Below are 26,230 nucleotides of genomic sequence, written 5' to 3'. Positions count from 1 at the left end.
GTCCACCTTTACAGTCTTGAAGCACTGGCAGACACAGCAAGTATTTCACATCTTGATGATGAGGCGATCTGAAATGCTCCTCCACATACAGGTAGTCATTCATTTTATTTATATTTGCTTCTATAAATCTCATCCCTTACACAAAGTGCTCTGAGCACAGAATATTTTTAAGACAGGAACCAACCCAGAGCCAGTGGCAGTGAGCAGTAACCCTTTATGTTTAGTGAGGATTTGTAGGGCTGGATTACTGAAATCCTTGAGAACCAGAGACACATTTTCATTTTCCTCACTCAAGATTAGGAACTGGATTCAAACTGCGAAATAGGGGGTAAAAAATCACTTTGTTATGCTCAGACCACCCAGATGGTTTAATAATAGCCATTTTGTAGTCCACCTGTTGGCTTTGCAGGTACTTAGAGGATACGAAAAAAAACAACCCAAAAAACAATCCCCTTCCCACCCGTTTCTCACCAAAGCTCCCATCATTGGCTCCATGAACAAAAACAGAACCAGCACAGTCAGTGCCTTATAAAGCTTTATTGCAAGATGTGTTTACATAATGCTGTAGAGGTGAGCTTTTTAACTACTTATATCAAGAAATTTTGGACACAGGTCTGCGGTCAGTTTTCCATATTGACCCTGCATGGCACAGGAAAAAAAAAAAAAAAGTGTAATTGCATCTTTCCAGACAGTAAAGTGAGGAGAGTGTGGGGAGAAGAGGCAGACAAGGGGTGTGTTAAAAAGAAAAACCCTCCTGGTTTACACTAAATGTGACAAAGCTTCTGAATGATGAATACAAACTGTAGGTGAGCTTTGTGTGTAGTAAAATCTGAAAGAGTAATTCAAGTTCTTTATGAAATAAAACTGAGAAACAAATACGCAGTTTCATGGACAATTAAATTTAACATAGAACAAATTTACCTAGAATGAGAAAACAACAAACAAAAACTCAACCAAACAAAAGGACCTATAGATAATATCTCTGACCATGCATGGCTTGTTTTTTAAATTACAATTCACAGAATAACACTGCTGGAAAGCCTATTTTACACTATGCTACACAGAACACGAAAAACATGAGTAGTGACATTTACACAATTTTACAGTATTTCTCCTTCGTCTAAGAAACACGTCCTTTTCTACTTTACATTTTTTTACAATTCCCAGCTCACAAAAAAAGGACACTATACGCGCAAAGACAGTCTTTAAAAAGGAGAAATGCACCCATTGCTACAAATAAACCTTTTCTTTCACAGAAGCCTCTGTGTTAGTGATTAAACAAAATATATCTCTATATGCCACTCAATGTGAAATGGACTAATTAGAAATAATTTTAATTTTTTTTTATGCGTAAACATAGAACTATACAACATTTCTGAAACTCCTTGAATTACTTGCTATAGAACTACTAAACTGCTTGCCAAAAACCTCTTGCTATTGCATCTGAAATGCCAGTTCAGCCACCTGCTGCCCCAGCCTTACGTGTTGTTCATGCATTTGCAAATCAGATTCATTATTTTCCCATAATCAAACGTTTTCCCTTACGAAAATGCTTCGGTTTATTTTCTTTCGGAGCCTGTAAGTACCTGGCAGTTTTCCCTGCAGAGAAACATCAACAGTCATAGTCCTTACAGCTTAGACAGAGTTTCTTGAGTCCAGATGCTGGAAATCCAGAGCTGTCTGAACACGGTGCGGGGTCAAGCTCTCTCCCTGCATCGGCATGCACAGCTCGCCTTGAAGGTCACGAGAGGAGCGGTGTACATGCCGTGAGTGTGCAGGAGCAAAAGAGAGAGGAGAGATGTGCCCATGGACACTGTGCCCCTGCACGTCCTTTAGCTAAAGGCAGGTGGCATGAACGCCTGCCTACAAGTGGTCACGGAAGGACAGCGGACGGGAAAATGCTGGGCTGCCTCCTTGTCCCCATTTCATCCGGATGAAGTCAAAGTGTTGCAAAAACAACAACACCCAGCCTATGCGCACTTGAATGAAGACCAGCATCATCGATCAAATGGTTTTGAGAGCGTTTTGGATAGATGCTGGCTTCTGCTGCACCACCAGGGACACCAGCATCGAGCAGACACCTGGCAAGAGGAATCACTGCAACTGCAGTGGCATTGAGCTGCTTACATTTGCTCTGTCCTCTGCTGCGACTTTTCAGCAGCTGCTAGCCAGGGTTTGCTAAGAGCGCAGCACACTGGGGACTGACGGTGCTGTCCTGCCTCGTTGCTATCTGCTCCCTCAGAGGGAATGCAGCACTTTGCCGGAAGCCCTCACTGATGGGTCATGTCAGGGCTCTGACTCCAAATTTCTGTTAAACTGGGGCACGAGTGCATAGCTGGATACTCGCATGTGACTTTTTATTATGGGAAAACCAAAGTCTCATCTACCTACAAATCTGGTGCCTTATTTTGCTAAGAGTAAATTAGTACAGACACTTACAACGAAAGGGGATCAAAAGAGAAAAAGAAATGTATTTTGAAAACTGCTTTTGACACTGCTTCTAGTCTTTATCAGAGCAAGAAAGACCCTCATTAAAACACCATTTTTTTTGGTTGGTTTTGGATTATGGATAGGGATATACCAAACAGAAGGGTCACATGGAGCAGCCAATGGGGTATAAAACATCTGGAATCCATGGGGCTGGTGCCTGGACTTACTGAATGGTGAGGAGTGATGCATTTAATTTTTGTGAGGGATCTTTCATTCCTGGCTGTGGCACACAGCATTCCCTGGGGGTGTTTCTTTGCCCCAGCCCTGTAACTGCTGCTGAAAGTTATCCCTCAGTTGGGAGTGAGGGGACACAAAGTATTTGCATACAGTCTGCTTTTAAACACCAAGGGACATGAAAGGAAATTAGGACAGCTTCCCTTTGGCAGCCATTTCATATGCTAAAGTTTACCTCAGCATCCTGATCAGGAAGGTATTAGGGTGACAGATGGACAGACAAGTTATTGGCAGCAGATGGGTGCTGAAATGAACACCAGTGATGACTCTGAGAACTTGGTGGAGGCACAAAACCCTGGGCCCTAAATTTGCAACTGGCTGGTACTACGAGAAAGAGGAAAGAGGTAGTTATTATGGCTGCAAGTATTTTACGATAGCCTCAATGGATCCCTAAGTGAGAAACGGGAACATATATTACTAGATTGCATTTCCAAGACCTTTCTATTTGTCACAGAAATAAACCTCCTTTCACATGCATTTTAAAACAACTGGCATATCCTTATGGTGAGCTCTTTGGATGGTGAAGGGGCAGGCAGCAACTCAAATCCTGAAGGTTACAACGTGATTAGATAGAAAGAGGCATGCAAATATAGCCAATTCCTCCATTTCATCTGGAATCCACTGGTTAGATGAAGGGGAACAAATGTTATTCCTACAGTAGGACATACCAGCAGACTCAGAAGGAAATAATACCACCTTAAATATTAGCACATTGGGCTACTGGCCATTTTTAGGCAGAACTGAAACAAAACATTTCTGTAGTTATTGCATTGTCATTGTTTTTGAAAACATTGTTGCAGTAAACATTGCCAATGATGGATTAATCTTACTGCCTACTACTGCATAAACAAGAACAAATTATCCTTCAGAAAAATTGGTATCAGTTTTACAGGTAGATAGCAAAAGCTCAGGTAAAAGCACAGAAAAAACATAATGGAAAAACGGACAAGAAAGGATATACTTTACATGCATACAGTAGCATCCAGCTAATCTGAAAGAAATTGGTATTTTTTTCTGAACTTATTCCAATCCCATTCGCCATATCTAATTTTCTCCTTGGTAAGGAGTACATGAAATTTTGTAGAATTTTTGCAAAATTCCTGGAAAATACATACACCCAACTACTTAAAAGTCATCAGCAACATCATTTTTTCAGACACAGATGCTGCGCTGTGTCAAAATAAAACACAGATTTATTTCCTGTTAGCAAGCGGTCACCAACAGCTAGCCACTTTGCACATTCAGCATACTTTTATTAAAACATTACATTTGAAAAATGTTTGATTCTCTCCCTTCAATCATATATAGGACTTCTGTTGTTGTAAATACATTTTGTTGCATTTGGGCTTCTTTTATCACTAAACAGGTATAACAGCTCAACATCATCATTACATTCAGGGTGTCTTCTTCTTGTTTCAGACCTCAAAGACCTCCACATACCCCCATTACCTTCCTTTCTTTGTTCAAAGCATCCTTAAAAGAGATTTTAAAATTCCATAAAGGTAAGCAGCACATAAAGATCCACTTTCAAGCCCAGATGCTAATAGGTCTTGCTTATTTTACAGTGAGATAGTTATATGCCACTTCTTTCTATTTCCTGACCAGCTTCTGCCTTTTCATAGCTTTCCAATACACAACGCATTTATTAATTACACAACTACCGCCTTCTGCCTGCTTATAAAATTGGCCTTTTAGGAAACTGAGGGGAAAGCCACATCCAACTCAATGCCGTCCTTAAGAACCTTACTCACAAGTGACTTCTTACTCCACAGACCTTGACACGTGAAGATCCAAGGCAACAACAAATAAAGACTGAAATGTTACTACTAAGAGGGGAGACAGCATAGATAGGATGCTCCACCACAGATCTCATTGCAGTGCTGTCAACTACCTGGTTCTCTAATCACTTGGATGTTCTGTTCAATGTGATGTAATGGATGACCAAAGTTTCAAAGATTTATTCTGTTTAGTGCCAGTATCCTGTGCAATCTTCAGGGATTATCCTGTCCTTAATGAGAGTAGAGTAACATGTGGACATACCTGACCTACCTTGAGTGCCAGAAACAACATAGCTATGGCATTACAAGCCCAGCATAGACTAATTAATTCTGCTTTTCAAGTGTGTTTTGCAGCCAAAATTAGTCCCTGTTACCATGACGAAACTGCTACAGTTCCCCCGCTACCTGGTTTCAAGGAAGCCTCAGCTGCTACTGCTAGGCACACCCCCCTTAAGCTTCGAGTCTAAGGCAATGGAAAGATATGATCTTGTGCATCCTTGAGGATCAAGTGGTCATTTACAGACTTTGGCTTGAAAAGTTCCCTTTTATGTTACTGCTATCTGCAGTTCTCTTCAAAATGCTTCAGCACTGGCTAGGGTGATTGCGTTCATTTCGTCTTCACCAATGTGTATGTCCTCCACTTAAAGGCAGATGAGTTGACTAAAGGTTCTTCAAATACACACGCTGAGGGCAATTACAAAAGTCAGTTATCAAACAGCGAGATAAGGGCAAGCATATTGGAGCGTTCACTGGGGTACCCTCTCCACTTGCATCAAGAATAATCACAAAACAAAGAGTAGAGAACAGCAAAAACACAGCAGGCTTTTAGCAGGGCCATTTCATATTCAGATCCATTACTTTGAAATAAAATCACCACCACATTATCTTGCAGCAGAGAAAAGCAGCATGAAGGGCACAGGCAAGTGAACAAAACTTCTTGATCTTACCATCTGAATGCATTTATCAAGTGTGTAAATTGTTCGTATAGTTTTCTCTGAAACTGTACAAATGGAAAGCATAGCCAAAGCTCATCAAGAGGGAAGTATTCTGTGACCTCTCCTCTGTGTGCATGGTGCTATGTACAGTATGAGTGTGTATTAATACACATGAATTTGGGATCCTGAACTTTCCACTTGTACTGCAGGCTATCTCCTGCCCCACAGGATGAATCCCTTTGAAAAACACTGAGTTCCTACAAAAAGACATTCTTTTCCTCCTGTCCAGGTGGAACTGTAAGGCCCCAGAGTGACAATCACGGTCCAGCTAGCTTCAGCAAGAGCATGACTTCACACCATGACTGTATGTGTAGAGATACATGCACACATATCCACACATTCATTCTGTACATATACAAAGGTACACATACATTTTTTACATTCTTTGGTGGCAAAATAAAAAATAAAAATAAAATAAAATAGAAAAAAAAACACCACAGGGTTGCACAGACTGTGTGTCTTTGCTTAATGAATCTGCTTCAGGAAAATTGGGGTCACTGTAACAGGAGTTATTTTGCCTCTTTAAGGACTGTTCATTGCATTGACAAAATGCCATACATTTACAATAACTAAAACAGGGCACGAGGAAAGCCAACGCAAACACAGCTTACATAGTGACAGATAACTCAGAGAGAGCCCCCTCCTACCCACACCAACACACCACAAGAGAAGCAGGCGTAAGGTTTCACCTACAAGCACTCATATGCTTCCTCAGCTACTTGTCAGGATGTTGTGCTGGGCTGCGGCACACCCTTCTTCCGCCCTGCTGGTGGCGTTCTGCTTTGTGTTGCTTATTAACATTGAACTAATAGACGACGGGACGTTGGGAGCAGCAGACAAGGCTGGCAGGACAGCGCCACACCAAAGGGTTGTCAGCCTGTGTGTTTCGGATGATGGCTCTTCTTGTTGCCACCTCTGGGACGTCAAACCTGCATCTCAGAGGTGCTGATGAGGCCCAGTGCTTTGGCTTCTTCTGGGGTCAGTCCGCTCTTTAGTGTCCTTCTCACTGCATGGCCATACGTTCCAAAAGTAGGCAAAATAAAAATAATAAAACAAAAGAAAATGCAATCAATTAAAAGTGATAATTACACAAGACTTTCAGCTGAAAAGCACTTAATGTGCATGCTGAATCAAATCCAGAGTTGCTACATCCTCAGGTTCTCAAGTTCTGAAATACCTAGTAATGCCCTACGCCAAACCAAGGGGACCATCAATTACCCGGCAACTCCAAAAAGTCAGGCAAATAGCCATCTGTCATTTGACATTTAGACAACAAAGATTTCTAAGGAAATACCCCGGCATTTTAAGATTTTTTTTTTCTCTGAAATTGCATCAGTTGCTTCTCTGCCCATAGAAAGTATTATACGCCCTATTACCTCATAAAGAATTTTTAAAAGAGCTTTTGGATCTTTATAGATCTCAACTGAATTTATCACTATTAAATCCTACGTGAACCTTTCAAGGTGTAAACATAAACCCCTTAAACTTAAAAGATTAAAATATGATAATTTTATAGTCAATTCAAATCATTACAAATACAGTGCTCGTACACACTCCACTTTCTTCTGTAATGTTCCCCCCCCAGCCCCATCTGTATCACCTTTGTCATTAGTAGTCATTTGTTCAGCATTTTAGATGAATTTAAATGATAAATCTGGGTCAAATTTTTGTTTCTTAATTTGCTAAGAAGTGTGCTGAACAGTAGCCACAACATAAACTTTTAAAATTTGCATTTTCGTTCTTTATTCAGAAATTAGTGACTATGTGACTGCACACACAGTCTTCTTTGTTTTTCTGTTGCCAAGATTTCCAAGTGAATGCGTTTTAGCTCAAGATGCAAACAGGGTGTTCATGCCATAATTTAATATTCCTTAAGTTCAAAATGCACATTTAAAAGTTTAAGCTGCATGCAAAGTATAAACAATGACCGCGTTAAACAAAATATACTCAGAGTCCCAAAATAATGAAGTCTAGAGGAAACTCTAGAGAAACAAATTGCAGACAGTGGTTGAGAACTTCTTGCATTGCTATCATCTAATATAATTAAGACCTCTAATTTGTGAAGATATTTACTCCATGGAACTGAAACTGGGTGGTCACATTCAAGAATCTAGCAGGAGTGAGAGGAGTGAATGGATTGGTACAGAAAACAAGAACTTAACAGAAAGGGAAAATACAGCATGGTTGAACACTTGATACCATGCAGGTAAGATGAATATGATCTATTATTTCCATCAACTACTGAAATTAAGTGAACTTACAGTGCTACATGTATAATTGTTCCACCATTACCAAACACTTACTTGAAAGATTTCCTTCAAGATTGACTCCTTTCTCCTGCAGTAAAGTTTGCATAATTACTAAAGATCACCAGGAGTCTGCATGGAGCCTTTTTCGATAATCACTTTTTCCTACAATACTGATCAGCAACACCTTCCAAGTTTAACAATGCTTAGTTTAAAGCTGCACAGGATTAAATGCAAACGATAAAGCCAAGATTAAGAAAGACTAAACAAGTGCTACCAGAAGAGCAAAACACTTCAAATATGCTTGGGTCTCCATGATGTTGGTTGAATACTCAACAGTTTTTAAGCAGTCCTTGTCACTGGCACTCTTATATTTCTCAGATTTGATATACACATATCTACAGTAACAAATGTTCACTTCCAGATTCGAGAGTAAGGCCTTAAGGCCTTATGGCCTCAGTGAATCATACAATGCTTATTTCTGTATCAAAATGAACTATACCAGGAGCAAAAGAACAGATACAAGAAAGCTGTAGCAGAAAATTTTCTCTCATTAAAAGGAAAGATTTCCCTGAGCCGTTCACCTGCTTAACTGCCTGCACTGCCTCTCTCCTGAACACATTTTTTTTTCTGTACACTCTATAGTATGCAGCCAAAGAAGGCACCATAGGTAGCTTGGCCACCAACAGTGGAGTGGTATTAACATAGACTGATACATGTTGATTTTAAGAAGAGCTTTCTGGAAAGTTCACTAGACTCAAAATGGATTTGGACATTGCTCACTAAGAAATTGCTCTTCCTCTGTAAACATGAACTATCCCACAACAGCTGTATTGTTGAAGCAAGGAAACTGTCACTTGTAAGTAAAAAACACGAGTACAAGAGACAAAACTTTCTCGAGACTGCCTCGACATTACCTCTTCCCACTACAAGCAAAAGTGAACTGGCAAACTAAGTGCAGAACAAATTTCCAAACCAAATGTATTCATGACTGCTCTCACACACATCCCTGATATACTCAGACCGCAGTCATTCACTCCCATTCACAATCGGAGCACAACGACCACTGTAAAACCAATTTATTATTCTTGTCAGATGGTAAGACACAAACAGTGAGAGAACAAGCAATTTTTATTCCTATTTGTAAATGTTTGATAGGAACTGAGATACTCTGCTAATGGTGGTCAGGTACCGGAATAAGCCAAATCCTGGTCTTACTTATGCCGAAGTAAATTTGGAACAACCTTCTTTAGGCCAGTGCAACTACTACCGCACATATGTACCTGTGACTCTTGACAACTGGAAAGGAAAACGTGTGCCTTTGTAACTTCCACCAAGCAGAATACAGCTGTTTCAATTCCTCCGTCAGCCCAAGTTACGGAATTACTTACTAGTTTACTAGGAAAAGGCAAACAGATTTACAATAGCATATTGGTCTCTTTGAAGAAACTTTCATGAGTTTACTTTGAAATCATAACCAGTGCTACAATACCACAGCTGAAACCATCTTCATGGAAAACAAATAAACAAACAAAAACAAACAAACAAACAAAAAAAACAACCAACCAACCGACAAAAAAAAAAAAGGAAAAAAAAAACGGAAGGAAACAGAGGAGTTTTCTTTACATAAACAAGACTTCTCTCTGAATCTCCAGATGCAGACCTACTGAACAAACTAAAGTCTTAGTCTGAGAGCCTTGCATATAACCCCTGGATGACTTAAAAAAATACTGTATGCAGCACGTGACAAGGGCCAGTGCCCTGTGCTGGGTTTGCCACATGACACACTGTGGAGACCAACCCCTGGTTTGTACTTTTTTTGTCGCTGCAAAGCAAGAAGGAATGACAACACCCAGTGAATTGCTGGGACACATACAGTAGTAATTAAGCAAAAGAATATCTTTGAAACCTTCAGCTGATCTAAGTTATCTCAGGTCTCTCCCTATAATACAGAGAAAGATAACTTGGATTTAAGACATCTCGTTGACCTGAGCTTTTAAGGTCAGCAGTTCTGAGGAAACAGCCCCAAACAATGCAAGAGCTTGGCAGTCACAATGAAACTGTCGAGAAAATGGTTAATAAAAAGCAAAGATGTGAAGAATCTTGCCAATGACAAAATGGTTCCCATAAACACAGTCAGCTGCTGACTTGTATAAACTAAGCATGTGAGGCCAAATACTGCAAAGAACTGCAACTACTTGCTAGATTAAAGCTGTCCACCATCAACAAGCAACCTGAAGGATAACAGCTGAGAGAAATCATGTCCAGACTCAAACGAGTGACTTCTGGCTCCTGTGCCAAAGGCCAACCTGACATAGATGAATCCACTTGCAGTTTGCAAGACTTTGCACTTAGGGAGATCAAAGTGTCCTGATAAAGGGTATCTTTGTAAGAAAATTACATATAGTATGTGCAAATTACAGTACATTTCCTCATCTGACAATACAGCTGATGGATGCAACATCAGTAGTAGCACAAGAGAGTTTCTCACTACTCTCCGCACTGGCTTGTGGGCTGTGAAGGCTTGTGGATGATGAAGCCAGAAGGTGGCTGAGTTATCTACAGGAGCAAGAACTACTCAGGGAGGTGGGCGAACCCTGTCTTGACATGCTGCTAAACAGATGTCCTCAGACTTTCTTCTGTTTCCTCATAATGCATTTGGTAGGGTTCCTTCACATTAGGAGAGGTCAGGGACACGTTCAGTCATCAGAACTGAATGCAGAGAGATATTTTCCTTCCATGTTTTATAGGCATTGCAAAATTACATTTCTCAAACTAGATCTTCATTCTCCCCTCTTCATTGAACTCTGTCGTGTCTCTAACTGGACTAGACATAATATCTTGGCTTGTAAAACTCTTGGCCTGCTGCAGATCACATTAAACTGAGTTATGGAATGTATTTTGGAGGCAGTGACAATAAAAATAAGGCTTTCAAATGACCTTTTAGGTTCTTTAAGCAATTTTTAAAACGTTTTCTAAAGAAACATAACATAGACAGAAAATAACTTTTACTCTTGTCACAATCAAGGACTGCTGAGATCCCATAACCAAGAAACCAAATGTTGTTTTTATGGGGTCAGAGGGTATGATATTCCTTGCTAATCAGGAAATCTAAAAATTTATTTTAAATCCTGGCAGAATACAGCGTGCTTATGAGAAACCCAGTGAATTTGACTGTGCCTGTTGGGTCAGAATCTGCACAGATATACAGCCCTCGCAGAACACTGGGGATATTTAGAAGGAAAAAAAAAAAGTGATTCTCTAAGTATGGATTTGTTAAAGAATATTATTATCTAGGGGTTGATTGTTTTTTAAAGGACAAATAGCAATCCTGATTTCCCTTCTTTCCCTACATTTTTTTTCTTTAAGATGCAACAAACAGTAAAAAACAGTCTTGCTGGTGCCATTTATTTTTACATTTACAATGGCTTTTGGCATCTATATTCACAACACTAGTATGGACAAATCATCTGAAATGCAGAATATTCCATGCATAGATAGGACCATTTTCCTGCTTGAGAAGTCACAGAATTAGTGTCCTTCCTACTGTAAAAAGATGTGACAGCCACAGAACTTTCCTCTGGGCTCAACTGCCCAGGTAATGCAGCTGCTACTTGCTGATTTGGCACAAATAAAATTCTAGGTGGCTGTAAATTACACAGCAAGGAAAACAAGAAAGCAGATTGTAAGAGACAATATACACCAGCTTCATCATATTGTTTCATGTCATATTTCATATTTCATAGTTTTATTTTCTGTTACCCTTCTACACACAGCTTGTGTACTCAGTCTATTTTCTCTTATATTCAATATATTAGCTTGGACTTTACTCTGAAGAGTCCAGCAATCGCAATTTGCAACACAAAAGTTTAATCCAGACACCCTTGATCATATTCTTTCCTTTTAATCTTTTTCTGCATTTGTTTATTTTTATCACTGTCTATATAAGCCATGCTTATTCCTAATTATGCATGTATCATTGCTTAGTACTAGCAGGCATAGATGCCTAAAAAAATTATGTGTAGAGATTTTCTCACAGGGATTTGTAGGTGAATTTTTGGATTTATCGAGCACCTCTCTGAAGAAGTACAGCCAACTTATATGTGGTCTTGGCCTGGGTGAGCGGCACAGAAAGCTCCAGGAAACAATGTATTGCTGCCCTGCAGCTCGGCTTCACAGATGGCACAAGTCTCTCCTAACAAGAAACTATAATTCAGCCATCTCCCGGTGTAATATATGTCAGTGACATAAAGAGGAGTATAGCAGTGGAAATGGACTAAGTGGGATGTTCTGTATGAAAAGCTTAACTTGAGTTTCATCTGTAGGTGGCTTACATTTTAAGGAACAAAAAGTAACATTGCTTTAGAGAACACGAAGATACTGCTTTTCAAGTAATACTTGATATGCAGTTGAAACTGCATGTTGAATTAACTGGGTTTCCAGCTTCATGTATTTCACGTCACCATTTGTATAGTGCCAACAGTAAAGAGAAAAGGACATAACTCTTTCCTCAAAAACCTTCTATGACAAAACCAAACAAACACAAAACCACCCACTCTAATCTTTAGGATGTCTCTGAATGCCACTGTAAAAAGTTACAACTAAAAGCAATCCTGCCACCATCCCTTTCACCATTTCTCCCACTTAACTTCATCAATCAGAAGTGATTCCACTATTAATATGTGAAGCATCGAGAGCACAGACCTTGAAAACAATTGAGTCTGAATGTAAGCACTATATAAGACTAGACTATACATTAACAATGCACAGGACAAAAAAGGCAGGAAATAGGATACAGAAAGTAAGCCACCTAACACAAGTGCTTTGGGCATGCAGCCTTTAAATTCCATTTCAAATTTTAAAATGACTTTCAGTCTATTTTAAAATGATATATTATTAGGTAATAGACTTTCGCTAAGCGGGTAGCTCAGGCTAATAAACAGAGCTGTCTGCTCAGGAGTGACTTGGCAGAGCAGTGTGACCATGTTTGAACAGACAGGTTCTGGGGAACGCAAATCAATTACCCCCTTCGGGAATCTGTGCTGGCAAATACAGCAGCAGAGGGGATCAGTTCTACAAACCCATCAGATTAAAAATAACTATGATCACAAAAATCTTGTAGTTATGCTAATGAGGTGGTGTAATTCTCCCTAGAGAAAGCCATAAATATATATATATAAACTTTTTGACATGTTGCTGAGTAAAGATAAATTCAAAGTAGCTTTGTGTAGACCATTTTTTCATCTCCTAACAAGACTTCCCTTCAAATACATTTGACACTCGCATTCAAGCGTAGTTAAGATTCCTGCCTTCAGAGATCCTCGTGTTAAACTTCTTCATGGCAGCAGAGGGCTCTCTTTGGCAGCTGTGGTATCACGATGGTCTCCTGGAAAGCTCCATGAGAGATCGTTTCTGTCAATGCACTTCTTTTGTAAGGAGACTTGAAAAGCAATCTTGTACTTCCTTATCTTTTCTCAGTCTCGGAAACATATGTGCTTTCCATAACAACAGTGTAATCTTGTCAGCCAACATCTCACTGCTTCTGATTTCTTATTTGGATGCTGAAAATAATTGTCTTTCAGGAAGGAAAAATGTATGTGGAAGGAGTATACTGCTGATCAGTAGTAAACTTGAAAGCCATTTTATCACAGAAAGAAACCAAACAAAATACTTATCCTATCAACTTTAGGCTAACAGTGTGCAACTCAACCATGTATTAGTTTTTTAATACTCAAAACTTAACTATCCCAATTTTGGGAATGAATCCTGTAACAAGAATTCAAAAACCTTGACATATACCTTTATAATATGCCAACTAAGAAGTAAACAGGGTAATATAAATGAATTAACTGACACAGTGAATAGCAAACTGGTAAAAGTGAGACCAACTATTTGTATCTCATGGAAGATGCAAACTAATGAAGTAAAACTAACTTTTTCTACAGAATTACACTTGGGAATGTACCAAAAGTGTAAATCATAGCAAAAGTATTTGAAATTAAAATTTCAATACAAAACTTCTGCAACCAGGGAACAAGAACAGCTCCTGCATATACTGACATCACTTGCTTTTTACCAACTGCTCACTGCTTGCCAGTTTCTCCCACACTACTTTTGCTTCTTTCTTGTAATAAAGAAAGTGCCATTTGGCCAAGAAGAGATACCCAGAGCAATTCCAGCACTTGTAAGTGCTAGTCTAGAAGTGCAGTGGAAGTTGCAGATCACTCACTTCTTTTTTGTTCTCCCAGTGTCTGTGACACAGCACAAGGATGCGGCAATGGAATGGATGCTAAGCTGTGGAATCCTGCTGGGACATGCTTCACCAGCCACCAGGATGTACTCTTTGCTCAGACCAAAATCTGAGCTGTGGTCACCTCTTCCTCCACAGAGTAGCATGTCTGGGCAAGGCATTTAATCACACAAAGTGGTGGTCACTCTAAAATCACAATAGGGACAATTCACTGCAGTGGCAGTTTTCTCCTTGTACCTACATCATCTCCTCTGTGCTTCTGTTAATGTAAAATGTGAATGTCTGTATAGTGCTCAATATCTCTGTCTTCTCCCTACGGGGACAAAAAGTACATTTTTTTTTTTTTTTTTTTTAAATAAATCACATTTTTAATTCTGATATCCTAGATCTATGCAATGATCTCTGCAATGAAGTATGCAATGATCTATGCAATGAACTCTGATCAAGTTAAGGAATGTACTGTAGATTTTAATGGTATGGGCTAGGTTAGTTTTATATTTGACTTTCCTTATATAAGAATGATAAAGCTGCTTCGAGGAGAAAGTTTGAGGATATGAGCCCAAGAGCAAATAATTTGTATCAGAATAAAATTCATTACAGAAACGACTCATAGATTCCTCTAAAACAGCGACTGGAAGATGAATTTAAGCTTCTTTTACAGATAATTTTTTACTAGACTTTTAAACCAGGCTTTCACAAAACCTTTTGTTGTGAAGGATATCTCACGTAGGACTGCACAGAATTATCCTGCCCCTCTGGTTCTCTTCCCTACAGCTGTTTATGTTGGCCTCTTGCACAGATGAGACACGGGACTATATAGGCCTCACACTCATTACATCCATTGCTACTACCTACTGTGGTCAGCTGTATGCATTATTCATTCATATTAATTAGTATTAATACTTCTAATTGTCTTTTTTTTTTTTTAATTGTAGACCACTGAGTTTAATCATTTCATTCTTGCAAAGATCTTGCCATCCTACGGCTGAAAGAATGTACTACTAAAAGGCATCCAAAAGACACTAGCTATCTTGGCATCTAGTGGAGCTAACTTTCCAGCTGCCAGAATTTTAACTGCTTTATCTCACACTCTGTTTTCATCCAATAACTAGATTTTTATTAACTGGGTATTGACCTTCTGAAGGCTCAGTACTTTGTGTGAGGACGAACAGCCTTGATACTGAATACCAGCTACAAAACATTTACTTTTTCTAAATGCAAAGAATTGTTGCTAAATGTGTATCACTAACTAGAATACTCTACGCCTCCTCTAACTCCTGATAGGATCCAGTTACTCAAATCCTAAATAATTAGCTGCAAATTCTAAGTAAAGTTGCTTGCCTTTAAAGTATTTTATATAGACTTTCTTCTTGTATTTTTTTTAAAGCATAATTTCCATTAACTCCTGCTTTTAGTCAGGCTATAAATACCAGAAGAACAGTCTCCCTCCTGGTATTTTGGCACTTCTGTATCTTCTCATAGCCAGAAAAAGTAAGTGGAGAGACGTGAAAATGAAAAATCATGAAAAAACAAAGAAAAGAAGAAAAAGTTAACTGAAGCACCCTATGATTTCCAAACAAAAATTACACATCTCTGGACTCAAATAGGCTCCCACCCTTTATTTTGTTTGCTTATAAACATGTTTATTTCAAAGCAGCAGTGAATGTGTTACTAAAACTTGTCTAAAGCTTGTCTCCAAGCCTGGTCCTTTGGCAGAGTTTTTTCCATTATTTTGGCACATGATTGCAGCATGCTAACTCCTATTTCACTTTTACTGAAGGTGGAATTTAGTATGAAATACCTGACCTGGGATGTTCTGTAGTTAAACTTAATCCATCAGCTCTCAGCTTATTTGTCTAGGATTCAGATAATCTCAATTCAATTCCTACCTCCTCCACAGTCCCCTTGTATGAGTCTCACAGATTACTTGAGTCATGCCTCAGATACATTTCTGCATAAAGACTGCACGATTTTTTTAATCCCCACAAGTCATTATGCAAATAAATCAATAAATCCTTATGAGATGTTTCCATACCCCATAGGTAAGTCATAGGGCATATTATTGGACTAACATATGATTCCAACACCAAATAAAAGAACAAGGTGTTATCATGTCAGTCCCGTCTCCTTTCTTAAACTTCACAAATTATTTGAATCAAGTCATTGCATACAAATGTTGGATTAAATTCTGATTTAATTACCTGCTCCAAGCCCAATTCTCCAACACAAATCTAAAGTAGATTTTTAAATTTAATAAAATCTAAGAGAAATCAGAGCACACACAGAGATGCTCCAAGACAAAAACAATGTGGGGGAAAACCAAGCCCTTGCTATTCAACTTTCTTTTTCAGTGCCTCCAGCAGAATCCAGTGCAACCACCACTGGAATACGTGCTACTTACCATCAAATACAAGTCACACTTGAATCCCACATTATGACCATTCAGGGTCAACTCATCTTTAAAAATGACCTGTCTACTTGGCACAGCTATCTGAAATTATTTGGCAGCAAGAACATGACGGGATCCCTACTCTTTGTCAACTGCCTTTAGTTTAGGGAGCCAGGAAACACATTTTCAAATATGAAGGTTGCTAATACCAACAATTACTTCATAAAGGAGGAAGATACATGCAGGTTCACGTTTTAGCCTAGTTGCCTTAAGGCAATTGCATATTGGATGGTCTGTTTTTGATATACTGTGGCTTAATCAGCATTTGAACAAGGTAATGAAACCTTAGGACTTTTGGCTCTTTCTCAGAGCCCTGCCACGGTCAATCAGAGAGGTCAGAAATCTACCCTGTCTGGCTCAACATTTCCAGGCAGTGTGCTGTATATGCCAAAACGAGTGTGAATACCCTCTGTATGCTGATTCACTATTACTAAACTGAAGTATGATCTTTGTGACACTGACTCATGGGCACCATATCATACTTCTGAGGCAGATCTATTCAGTTCAATGGGATCAACACAAAGATGGCAAGGCATCTCCATAAACAGCTAGTCCTGAAAGAATGATTTTATGTTAGGGGATGGATGTTCTAAATAAACAGCCACGATGAAAAGGAAAACTGCATCAACTTCCTACTCGTCTATTATTGAGGTCTTTTTTGGTTCTTTTCATTAGATGTACTTAAGTAAAGTCTTTTACTGGTGATATTCCTAATCTTTAAGTGTCTTCTGTTGTCTCAAAACTGCCGTGAACAGAATACTTATATTTCTCCTTCCCCAAATAGCAACAATGGATACAGGTTGTTTATCATAGCATGAAATTCCCACTTAGGAACAGCCTTGGTCTTCTTTATATATTTCCTCTCTTACCTCACATCTTGTAATCTTCACAGCAGGCTCTGCTTATACACTTTGCATTTAGTCTTTTAATTCAGCTCTCTTTGTATTAAATAAACTACTTTCTTGACGGTTGTTTTTTGAAATCTCAGTGGTATCTCATACAGGGAGTTTCATTTTTTGGTCCCCCAATTCCACTGTTGCAACATCTATAATAATGCTCTGTAAGCTACTAAAATTATCTTTAGCAATTGTATCCATTGGAATTTGGACTATCAAATAAAATAACGATTCTTAAAACTTCCTTACTCCAATTTTCCTTTGCACTCCTTGTTTGTTTTGACATTGTTTCTGAAGGTCATCCCAACCTTATAGAAGAACCAGACAATCTTAATTATATTATTTTTTATTTCTTTACTGAGTTGAAGAGCTCCCCATAATGCTATAAAAACCTTTCTCACAGAAAGCTACCCTCAATCTTCAAGAACGGAAACAGTATATTTGCAAACTAATTTGTATTTTATGCTTTTAAAATATGCTGAACTGATATCTCTGGAGGCTGGAGTCTGTTTATACACAGAACAAAGACATCAGAGCAAAAAAAAAAACAGCAGAAGCTTCCCATGGCAGCTTGCCTTGAAGCTGTCTTTGAATGACCACCTCCAGGGGTGACAGAACATTTCAGCTTCTGTGGCTCACTCAATCCCGTGGCTTTCTGTTGAGGCTTCTAATGAAAGAATATAACTGTAATGTTGTTTTCTCATATATAACACCCATCTAATATGTCTGGTAGGCAGGTCACTGAGCACCCATTATGAGGCCATGACTTCCGGTTGGTCACCGTACATTTAAATGTCAGATATAATCTTTAAAAGCCTTCACTGTGTTGGTGAGAATAAAGTTCTGTCTCTCTGCAGATCATCACAGGAACTCAGTCATCATGTACTTACCATGCACATTAGCTTTCAGTAGTCCATTTCAGCTCCTGCTGAAAAAATTCCTTCCTACTAGTTCTCAGTCAGCTTCAGTCATATCTGGATTTATCAGTGACCCTTCAAATCTTCAACTAACAGATGCAGACGTTTCCATCTGTCTTCTGTTGAATGATTCACTGCCTTATTTCTCCTCCCAATTTATGGTTCTGCTGATTGCCCTGAGAGTTCAAACTCTTCCACATCATTAAGATCTAACTAAGCTCTCTGCATACAGCATACAATCACATTTCTCAACAATTACAAAAGGTAAAATGGCTAAATAAACACACCAAAATATCTCATTTTCCCATTACAACTATTTATTGAATTTAACAACCTCTTCCACATTCCTGTTTTTGTTTTCCCTTAGTTATAAATGACTTGAGTATCACTTGATTTTTATTTCATGTTTTTATGTCTTTGTCTATGGCAAAAAAAAAAAAAAAATCCCTTGCCCATGAGATCCTTCTACCTAAAACACGGGAAATGTATACAGTGCATGTAAGTCTGGGTTTCTGATTTTGCTAAAGACACAGAATTCAACTCAGTTTCACTAAAACCTTTGCTGAATTTTAAGTGAGCATTGCAAGATTTCCAGTTCTACACTGAAAGCAATTAGGCGTATGCAACATGATGCACAGAGATAATCACTCCTTTCAACTGAGTTTCACTTTGATGTTTACGAATAGATTTAATACTAAGCAAAAGGATGTGTATGGGAGCCTGAAGACTGAATTGTGTTGTATTTCTACCAGGGAGATTTTCTGCTTGTTTAACTCATATTTTGCATTGACAAAGGCTGGTCTCTGCTCATTTCCTGGAGGTGCCAGATTATCAGTCCAGTTGAGTGTATTTTACAGTTAAACTACCTCATTTTTAATCGTTCAGGTATATTGACTATCTATTGCAGTAAAATAGTTCAATTAAGACATTTTCCTTTCACACTTTCTTTCAGCATACGTCAGCTAAAAGAGATGCTAAACTACTGAACTTTGTTTGTTTTGAAACTGCCTTTTAATCCACTTTAGAGCCTCATCCAGATCTTGAAGAACAAACAAGGAAAAGAGCCGGAGTCTATCATGATTAATTACAGTGGAAATCAGTCACAGCCTAAACATTTACTAAATGCTTAATCCTTGTTACTGTTTTCCCTGAATAAGTATAAAGGCCAACTCCATGGAAAAATATATATTATTTTTATTATCATTATCCTTTTTTTTTTCCCCTGCATCAAGTGCTTCCTTGGGAAAAAGGTACCTGGTAAAAAGCAGAAATAAGACTTGTGTGTGTGTGTGCATGAGGATAGTGCTGCTAACAGAGGAAATATTTTAGCACAAGATAAACCACAGAAATAGCCAAACATTCATGAGGCTTATTTCATATGCACAAGCCAACTAGGGCAGTCAGCACGTGCAGAACACCAGAACTGTGTGGGAAAGTGGGTAGCAGCAGAAGGTGATGCCACAGGGAGGTACGATACAGTGCATGACAGAAAGTAAGACAGACAATCCAGTGTCAGCTCATTTTTTTTGCTGAAGGTCTGTCTCATCTATCTAGTGTCGGCTTTGCTTTTACTCTTGCCACATGCAGAAGTTCGTTTCTTAGCATGTTGGGGAAAGTGAATATGCTTTCAGCACATGCTAGTTTATAGCAATCAGCTACTGCTTACACCAAGTGTTCTTGATCACCAACTTTGTTAGAGCAATTCCACAAAAAAAAAAAAAAAGAAAATCCGTGTGATTTTTCACTCACTGTTGTTGACTCCTCTTTGTCCTAACTTCCCAGAAATGCTAAAAAGATGGATGGAAAGGTAGTCAAAAAGCCACATATGTTGAATGACATTAAACACCAAAATCTTACATCCTTTGGGTACTTATCCATCTCACAGTAATTATAGCAGTCACTGCACATAAGGAAAAAAAACAAACAAACCTCAAAAGATCATCGCCTCTTAAGCACTGCATTTTCTAAAGCACAAAATCAAATTGCTCGAACTCAGGTGCCACAGCTCTGCCTTGTGGACATGCTACATCACTAGACCACCTTATTAAAGTGCAACCTTTTCTTCCCATGGGAAGCTTCTCTACAACCACTTTGCAACCAAACAGCAGTTGACATCTTGCTTTCAGGGCTGCAGAAGGATGGTATACAACATGAAAAAGAAAAATTTTTTTAAAGGTAAAATCTCTCAAACTACTTTTTGCTTTAAGATTAAATTCAGCTACAGATACAACTATTAATCTTTATGTCAGTTCATAGTACCTTATGACATTTAAGCAGTATCAAATATTTGAGGTCCTGATCTGAATTCTCTAACTTTCAATAAGTACTGTCATAAGAGAAACTCTAAAGCACCATAAAACATTCTTCTTCTCTTACTGCTAAGGACATTTGAAGTTCCCTAGAAGACAGAGTCACCCACTGCATACAACATTGTTGAAACAATAGTAGGAGGAATATATGCCAATCATAAGTACACTCTCAAACTACTACCAATGAATGTCTGCATAGTACAGGCCAAGTTCATACACCAAGATACATAAATACTCGCATGTTTGCTTATTCTGAGATGTTTAATAGCCATTTACTCACATGACTTCCTATTTGCTCGTGACCGCTTTCTCTCTCTAGGCACCGCTCGCTGGCTTGGCACTTGGGTGGCAGACTTTACAATGCGATCCATGATCTCATCTGCTGCATCATCTGTTGCATTAGGTGAATCGTCATTGCCAGCGTTCCATGAACCGATACGGCCTGGAAAAGTCCAGCAAATGAATTGAGGAAAAAGAAAACACGAGTCTTTTGTGTCACTTTGGTTTTGCAATTTTTTTTTTCTTGAGAATTGCAAAAGGCAGCCGGGTCATTGCTACTTCAAACTGGCCAAAGTAGACGATTCTGCCTAATGGAGAATATTTTTAAATAATACCCTAGATTCTCTGCTGTATCAGCAGAGAATGGAGAGCTCAAATGCAATTACAACTTTTGATTCCCTTCGGCATTTGAGTCTTATTCATGACCATATAACTGGCAACTGTCTGCTAAAGATTGTCTAGGAGATGAGAATTCCTGGAGTATTGTGTGGCCACGTTCCCCTCTGCTCCTATTACACATTGACTAGAAGACATGGCGCATGTTAGGAATTGATGAAAATCAGCAGGACAGGTCCTTTTTTACCAAAAGAAGGAAACAATCTGTTTCTAAGCATCTGTATCACAGGCTTGTGCAAAGAGGATATGGAAAGGGGAAAACATGTGGTTAGACATATCTAGTTTTCCCTTTCACAAGAAAGAATTCACCTTCTCATCACAAAGCTGTATGCGTCCTGGCACAACTGCACATACGCTGCTATGAGCAGAAAAGCAAGAGTCATTGGCAAGCTGAAAAGCTAAATAAGCAATTTTGGTTGAAACCACAAACAAACAAGTGAGCCATGTCTCCGAACCCAAGTCTCTGGCACTGCTTACTCCACAGAGCTGTGTCAGACACATCTTTTGGTTCCTTCACTACAGACTACTGTTCCACATGCTTTCTGTTTTTTGAATAATTTGAAGGCAAATATGTATTGAGGACACTGACAGTGAGCTTTGCAAAAGAGGGGGTGTGGTAGAATTGCAAACAGCTAAAAAATTACTGGCGAGACCACTCCATATCACATCCATGATGTCAATAAACAACAGCTTTGATTAGCACTTTCTTCTGCTGCTTTTCTCCTGGCTCTCATCAAGAGCATTTCTATTATGATAGTGCTCCTGACAAGCTTCTGTCTGGCTCACCCTTCCTCTGCCTCTGCTATTCTTCAGGGGAACACAAGCTGACTCTCATTATCAGGACATGCTGCTTGTTAGCATTCAGTGGATTACTTCAGCTGTTCAGCTTGTTGCAGAGCAGCTTGAATTATTCCATCTTTGTACTTCAGCTAGTTGGCTTGCTTCTGAAATTGGGGCTGTGAAATCTCTAAATTAGACAGGACCAGGGTTTAAAACCTTAATAAACGACACACACACACTTAGTGGTGAATGCTCTGGCCATGGTATCAATGCCACTAAAAAGAATCAAGAAAGTATAAGATATCTAGACGTGAGGGAAAGGAAATATGAAAACAGAAAACTAGCAACTTAAATTTTGGTGCATTCCCCTTTACTTCAAAACTATCTGCCAGGTAGCATTTGTATGGGAGGGGATGAGGGGAAGATGACAGAAAATAAACTGGTGAGCCCAGTCTCACCAGTTGACTTAGCAACAAGGAAGTGGTTTAGTGACTATCGTTCTGAAGAGGTATACCAGTGAATCGTGTCTTGGACAAGAAGCAAAGATATTTCTTGCCAAGAATGGTTGTACCAGTGAAACCTTCTTTCAGAGTATCAGGTGTTGGAAACAGCAGATTGGGTCAGGTTTTCATTTCCTCTGTATAAGCTTTCAGAAATCACCCATGCTGAGATTGGAAACAGCAGAGCACTGTGGACCTCAGAGAAGGAGGTATCTGTTGGGACAGCAAGGAGATGCAGGGCTGTCCACAGAAGTTTTTTATGTCCCTAGGCTCTACTTAATCCAGTAGCTTTGCAGTTTAGCAGGGGAGATTTTAAAAGCTTCATTGTCTTTTTCCTGTCCCTCTTCTCTCCCATGATTCCTAAAATGTTGCACGGTCCTTTCTCTTCTGTTTGAATTGCTACCTTCTATTGCTTCTGTTGAAAATAAGGAGAAAACTACATCATGAATGCCCCATTTTGAAAACATGAACCATGAATGACCCACAATGAAAACAGGAATAAAAACCGGGGTGTGAGTGGGCAATCAAATTGACAGGGGGAGAGAAAATAACTTGTGCCAGCCTGTGCTCCCAACACCCTCCAGCTGTAACCCACACCTTAAAACCTCAGGGAAATTATTCTGCGTCCCCATGCCCCAGCTCACCATCTGCAGCACAGAAATACCACTGGGGTCTTCTGACCCTTTCAGCTGTGAGGGCTCTGCCAGAGGGCCACCACCTGTGCTCAGGCCACCCTGAAGCTGCCGTGCCACCAGGAAGGTGGCCGAGAGGAAGCTGCCGGCACTTACCCCGGCTGGCCCGGCTGCGAGTGCGAACCCCCAGTGCCGTGGTGCTCTCCCCGCCAACACAGGAGGTCTTCAGCACGGCCTTCATGTTCTCGTGCTCCGCAGCATCCTCGGCGTACTGCAGGCCCTGGGGCTGGCCCTGGGAGGGGGGTGAGGTGCTGGAGAATTTGCCGGACTGCGGGAGGAAAGAGGATTTGTTGTTTTAACCAAGAAAGCCAGAGTTGAGACTGCAAGTTGCACAGGTGGAAGCCTAAATCCTTGTCCTTGTGGATGGGGTTGGGAGTACAGATAGTCCCCAAAGAGCGCAACAATGGTGGTTCCTCTCCCAGAGCACACACCACGAGCCAAAATATACCACAACGGCAGCAGGGCACAGGCAAAATCAGAGGAAAAACAGATGCACTAGCTCAAGCTTTGTAATTTTGGTCCCATCTCTGAGAGTGCAAGGTACAAAGCAAAAGCTGGCTTTGAAACCTTTGACCCAGGCTTGGTGTCAGATGTGACATTGAGGGGGACAGCACAAGACCTGACACAAGTAAATTTTTTTTTCCTGTAGCATCACCTTCCTGTGACAAGGCAGGACTGGCAGGGTGGTCTGGGGACAAGACATCTCCCTCCTGCCTCTCTGCATTGCTCCACAGAGAACTCTCACGCTGCTCTAAAATGCAGATATGTACAGTAAACTTAAAAGACATCACAAGTAATGCTGAAAAAATCCCCAGTCCCAAAACACCCAGCCAAATTATTCCATGGCCAAAACACAAAAATTGCAGTCAGCAGTTAGAAGAACAAACAAAACCTTAGAGAGATTTTGGAATCTGCCCTCTGCTTCTCCGGCCCACCCGTGACTTCGCTGTCACCACAACAACGCTAACAACAGCGGCCGAGTTAATCGCACGCTCGCAGCGCCCAGGAGTGACAGCTCCGTTGGTCACTGAAAACAGCCCTCTAGAAACGCAGCCAGGTAGATGACGGGAGAAATGGAGGCTTTCTAAGGAGGGCAGGGGTTTGCATCAGTGTGCTGGAAGCAGGAGCCGGGGGCTGCTCTCCTCCTCCAGCCTGCCGTGCTGGTGTTCTCTCCATTGCTCTCATCTACAGAAGCATTACAGCACATCTGAAATACAGCCCCAGCTGGAGAAAGGACAAGCTCTCACCAGCAAACAGACATCAACAGATAATAATACCCCTCCGTGTTTTCAGTCACATCAGTTACCAGAAACTGAAGTGTTTTTTTTTTTTTTTTCCTTTTAATCTTTCTTATTCCTCAGATCCAGCAAAGATAAAGGGAGGTGTGCTGCATTCTGTTCCTCCTCTGCATACTAAACAACATTACTTATTAACTTGACGGTATCAAGCCAGTCAGCTACAGCGATGCAAACCTGCAGAGCCTTTCTTTCAGAGAACGGTAAATTGGAAGAAAAGGCTCAGTCCTACTTTCCGAGCTTTGATCGAGTCCTCCTGGGTTGTTAGACTGCAAACTGAAAATATTTCATCAGGAAATCAGTGACAGGATGATTTTATCCTAACATGATGACTTTTCAGGGTAGGACAGCCAGCTGAGTAGCAAAACACTAATCCCTACAAGGCACTAAGCTAAATATACCAGTGTGATATTTATTTTTGATACCAAGAAGTTTGTTTCGTTTTTAAAATATTAGCTTGCAATATTTTGATGTGGAGAGTGTGCAAGTGCTAGAATATCACATGTGAAATTAAACGACATAAAAAAATACAAAAAACAAGAAAACCACCCAAAATTAGAGAGAAACTTCCATGAAAGTACATGCAGTTTTTGCACTAAGAATGCTTATATACAATGGGTTGTAAATGTAATGAGCACCATCTTAGAGAAAAACACAGGATAAAGTATTCACATAACTGTTAGTATTCACACAATAGTTAAACTTCGGCATAAAAAATCTAATTTCTGTAATTTTCTTTCTGTAGCCTAAGCTATACGGCATAAACCATCAGTAGGGAGAAGCTACATAGCCAGGAAGCTTAATTCCACTTCCTTAGTTTTCAGACATTGGTGTAGATTAATGCCCAAGCCCCAGCCTCTTGAGCAAATGTTGATAGTTCTTAAATTATTTTTTCACTCCTTTATTAAATTTCAATATCATCTTCAGGAGCAATTTATGATAGATGTACGAACTAGTCCATGGCTTACCTCTATGGTGACTGAAGTATCTTGTTCACTTTTCATACAGCAAAGATAACTATTACAATTTTCTTTGCATCCCTATATCCTGATGCTTTTGAACACTTTATAAAATAGTTATAGTTGGACACACACGGATTAATAATGACTATGAAATTATCATTGAAATCCTTAGCCCAATGAAACTGATGATCCCCATAACATTCAGATCACTGATATTTTGGGTAGTGGAGCTACTTTGCAGTTGAGCAAACAGACATTGAAGAAAATATATGATGAAATTTAAAATTATTAAGGCCTCAGATCAAGATAGCCCTATTCAAGAAAGGAGGTATGCATATGGTTAAAGCTGACTGCAAAAACACACTCTTAACAATAGAGCCAAAAAGCTATGAGAAAAATGTCATGGTTCATAGTTCCAGTTGAGCAGATGGAGTTGAGCAGTCCATACTATCTGAGTTAGAAATTAGATGTCACAGCACACAGGGGAAATGGGAATGACATGCTCTTTCAAAGAACCATACCTCGGCATCCTCTTCTTCATCAGTCTGCCACCGGAAACACAGGACAGGGCAGAGAAGGACAAACAGCAAGATTTAGGAAGGACAGCATGGCCAAACCACAACAAAATAAGAGGTAACCATGGTACTGTTTATGCAGTTACAGGAGGCCATAAAAACACAACACATATAAGGAATTCATTCCTTAGACAATCATCTGGCTAATGTCTTTTAACTAATGAGCCACTATCCTATTGTACACAGA

At 39.6% G+C, this 26,230-nt stretch overlaps 1 protein-coding gene across 12 annotated transcripts in view; it reads right to left on the bottom strand.

The window, feature by feature from the left end:
* Positions 1-521: 521 nt before the first annotated feature.
* FHOD3 (formin homology 2 domain containing 3) overlaps positions 522-26,230 on the bottom strand; it is a 396,018-nt gene continuing 370,309 nt past the window's right edge. For 8 of the 12 annotated variants that reach the window (XM_040548937.1, XM_040548932.1, XM_040548934.1 and 5 more), the window contains 4 exons: positions 25,990-26,013; positions 23,308-23,479; positions 20,845-21,006; positions 522-6,503 (listed from right to left, as the gene is read on the bottom strand). In XM_040548937.1, coding sequence (XP_040404871.1) covers positions 6,421-6,503; positions 20,845-21,006; positions 23,308-23,479; positions 25,990-26,013 — 441 coding nt within the window. In that variant the 3' untranslated portion in view covers positions 522-6,420. Of the gene's footprint in view, positions 6,504-20,004; positions 20,043-20,844; positions 21,007-23,307; positions 23,480-25,989; positions 26,014-26,230 lie in introns of all 12 variants that reach the window. The other 4 variants (XM_040548933.1, XM_040548942.1, XM_040548944.1 and 1 more) reach the window with 2 other exon arrangements.

Source organism: Cygnus olor, chromosome 2, assembly GCF_009769625.2.
Source record: "Cygnus olor isolate bCygOlo1 chromosome 2, bCygOlo1.pri.v2, whole genome shotgun sequence".
Taxonomy (NCBI): domain Eukaryota; kingdom Metazoa; phylum Chordata; class Aves; order Anseriformes; family Anatidae; genus Cygnus; species Cygnus olor.
The sequence above is the reverse complement of the archived record's forward strand: the minus strand, read 5'-3'. Positions and strand labels throughout refer to the sequence as shown.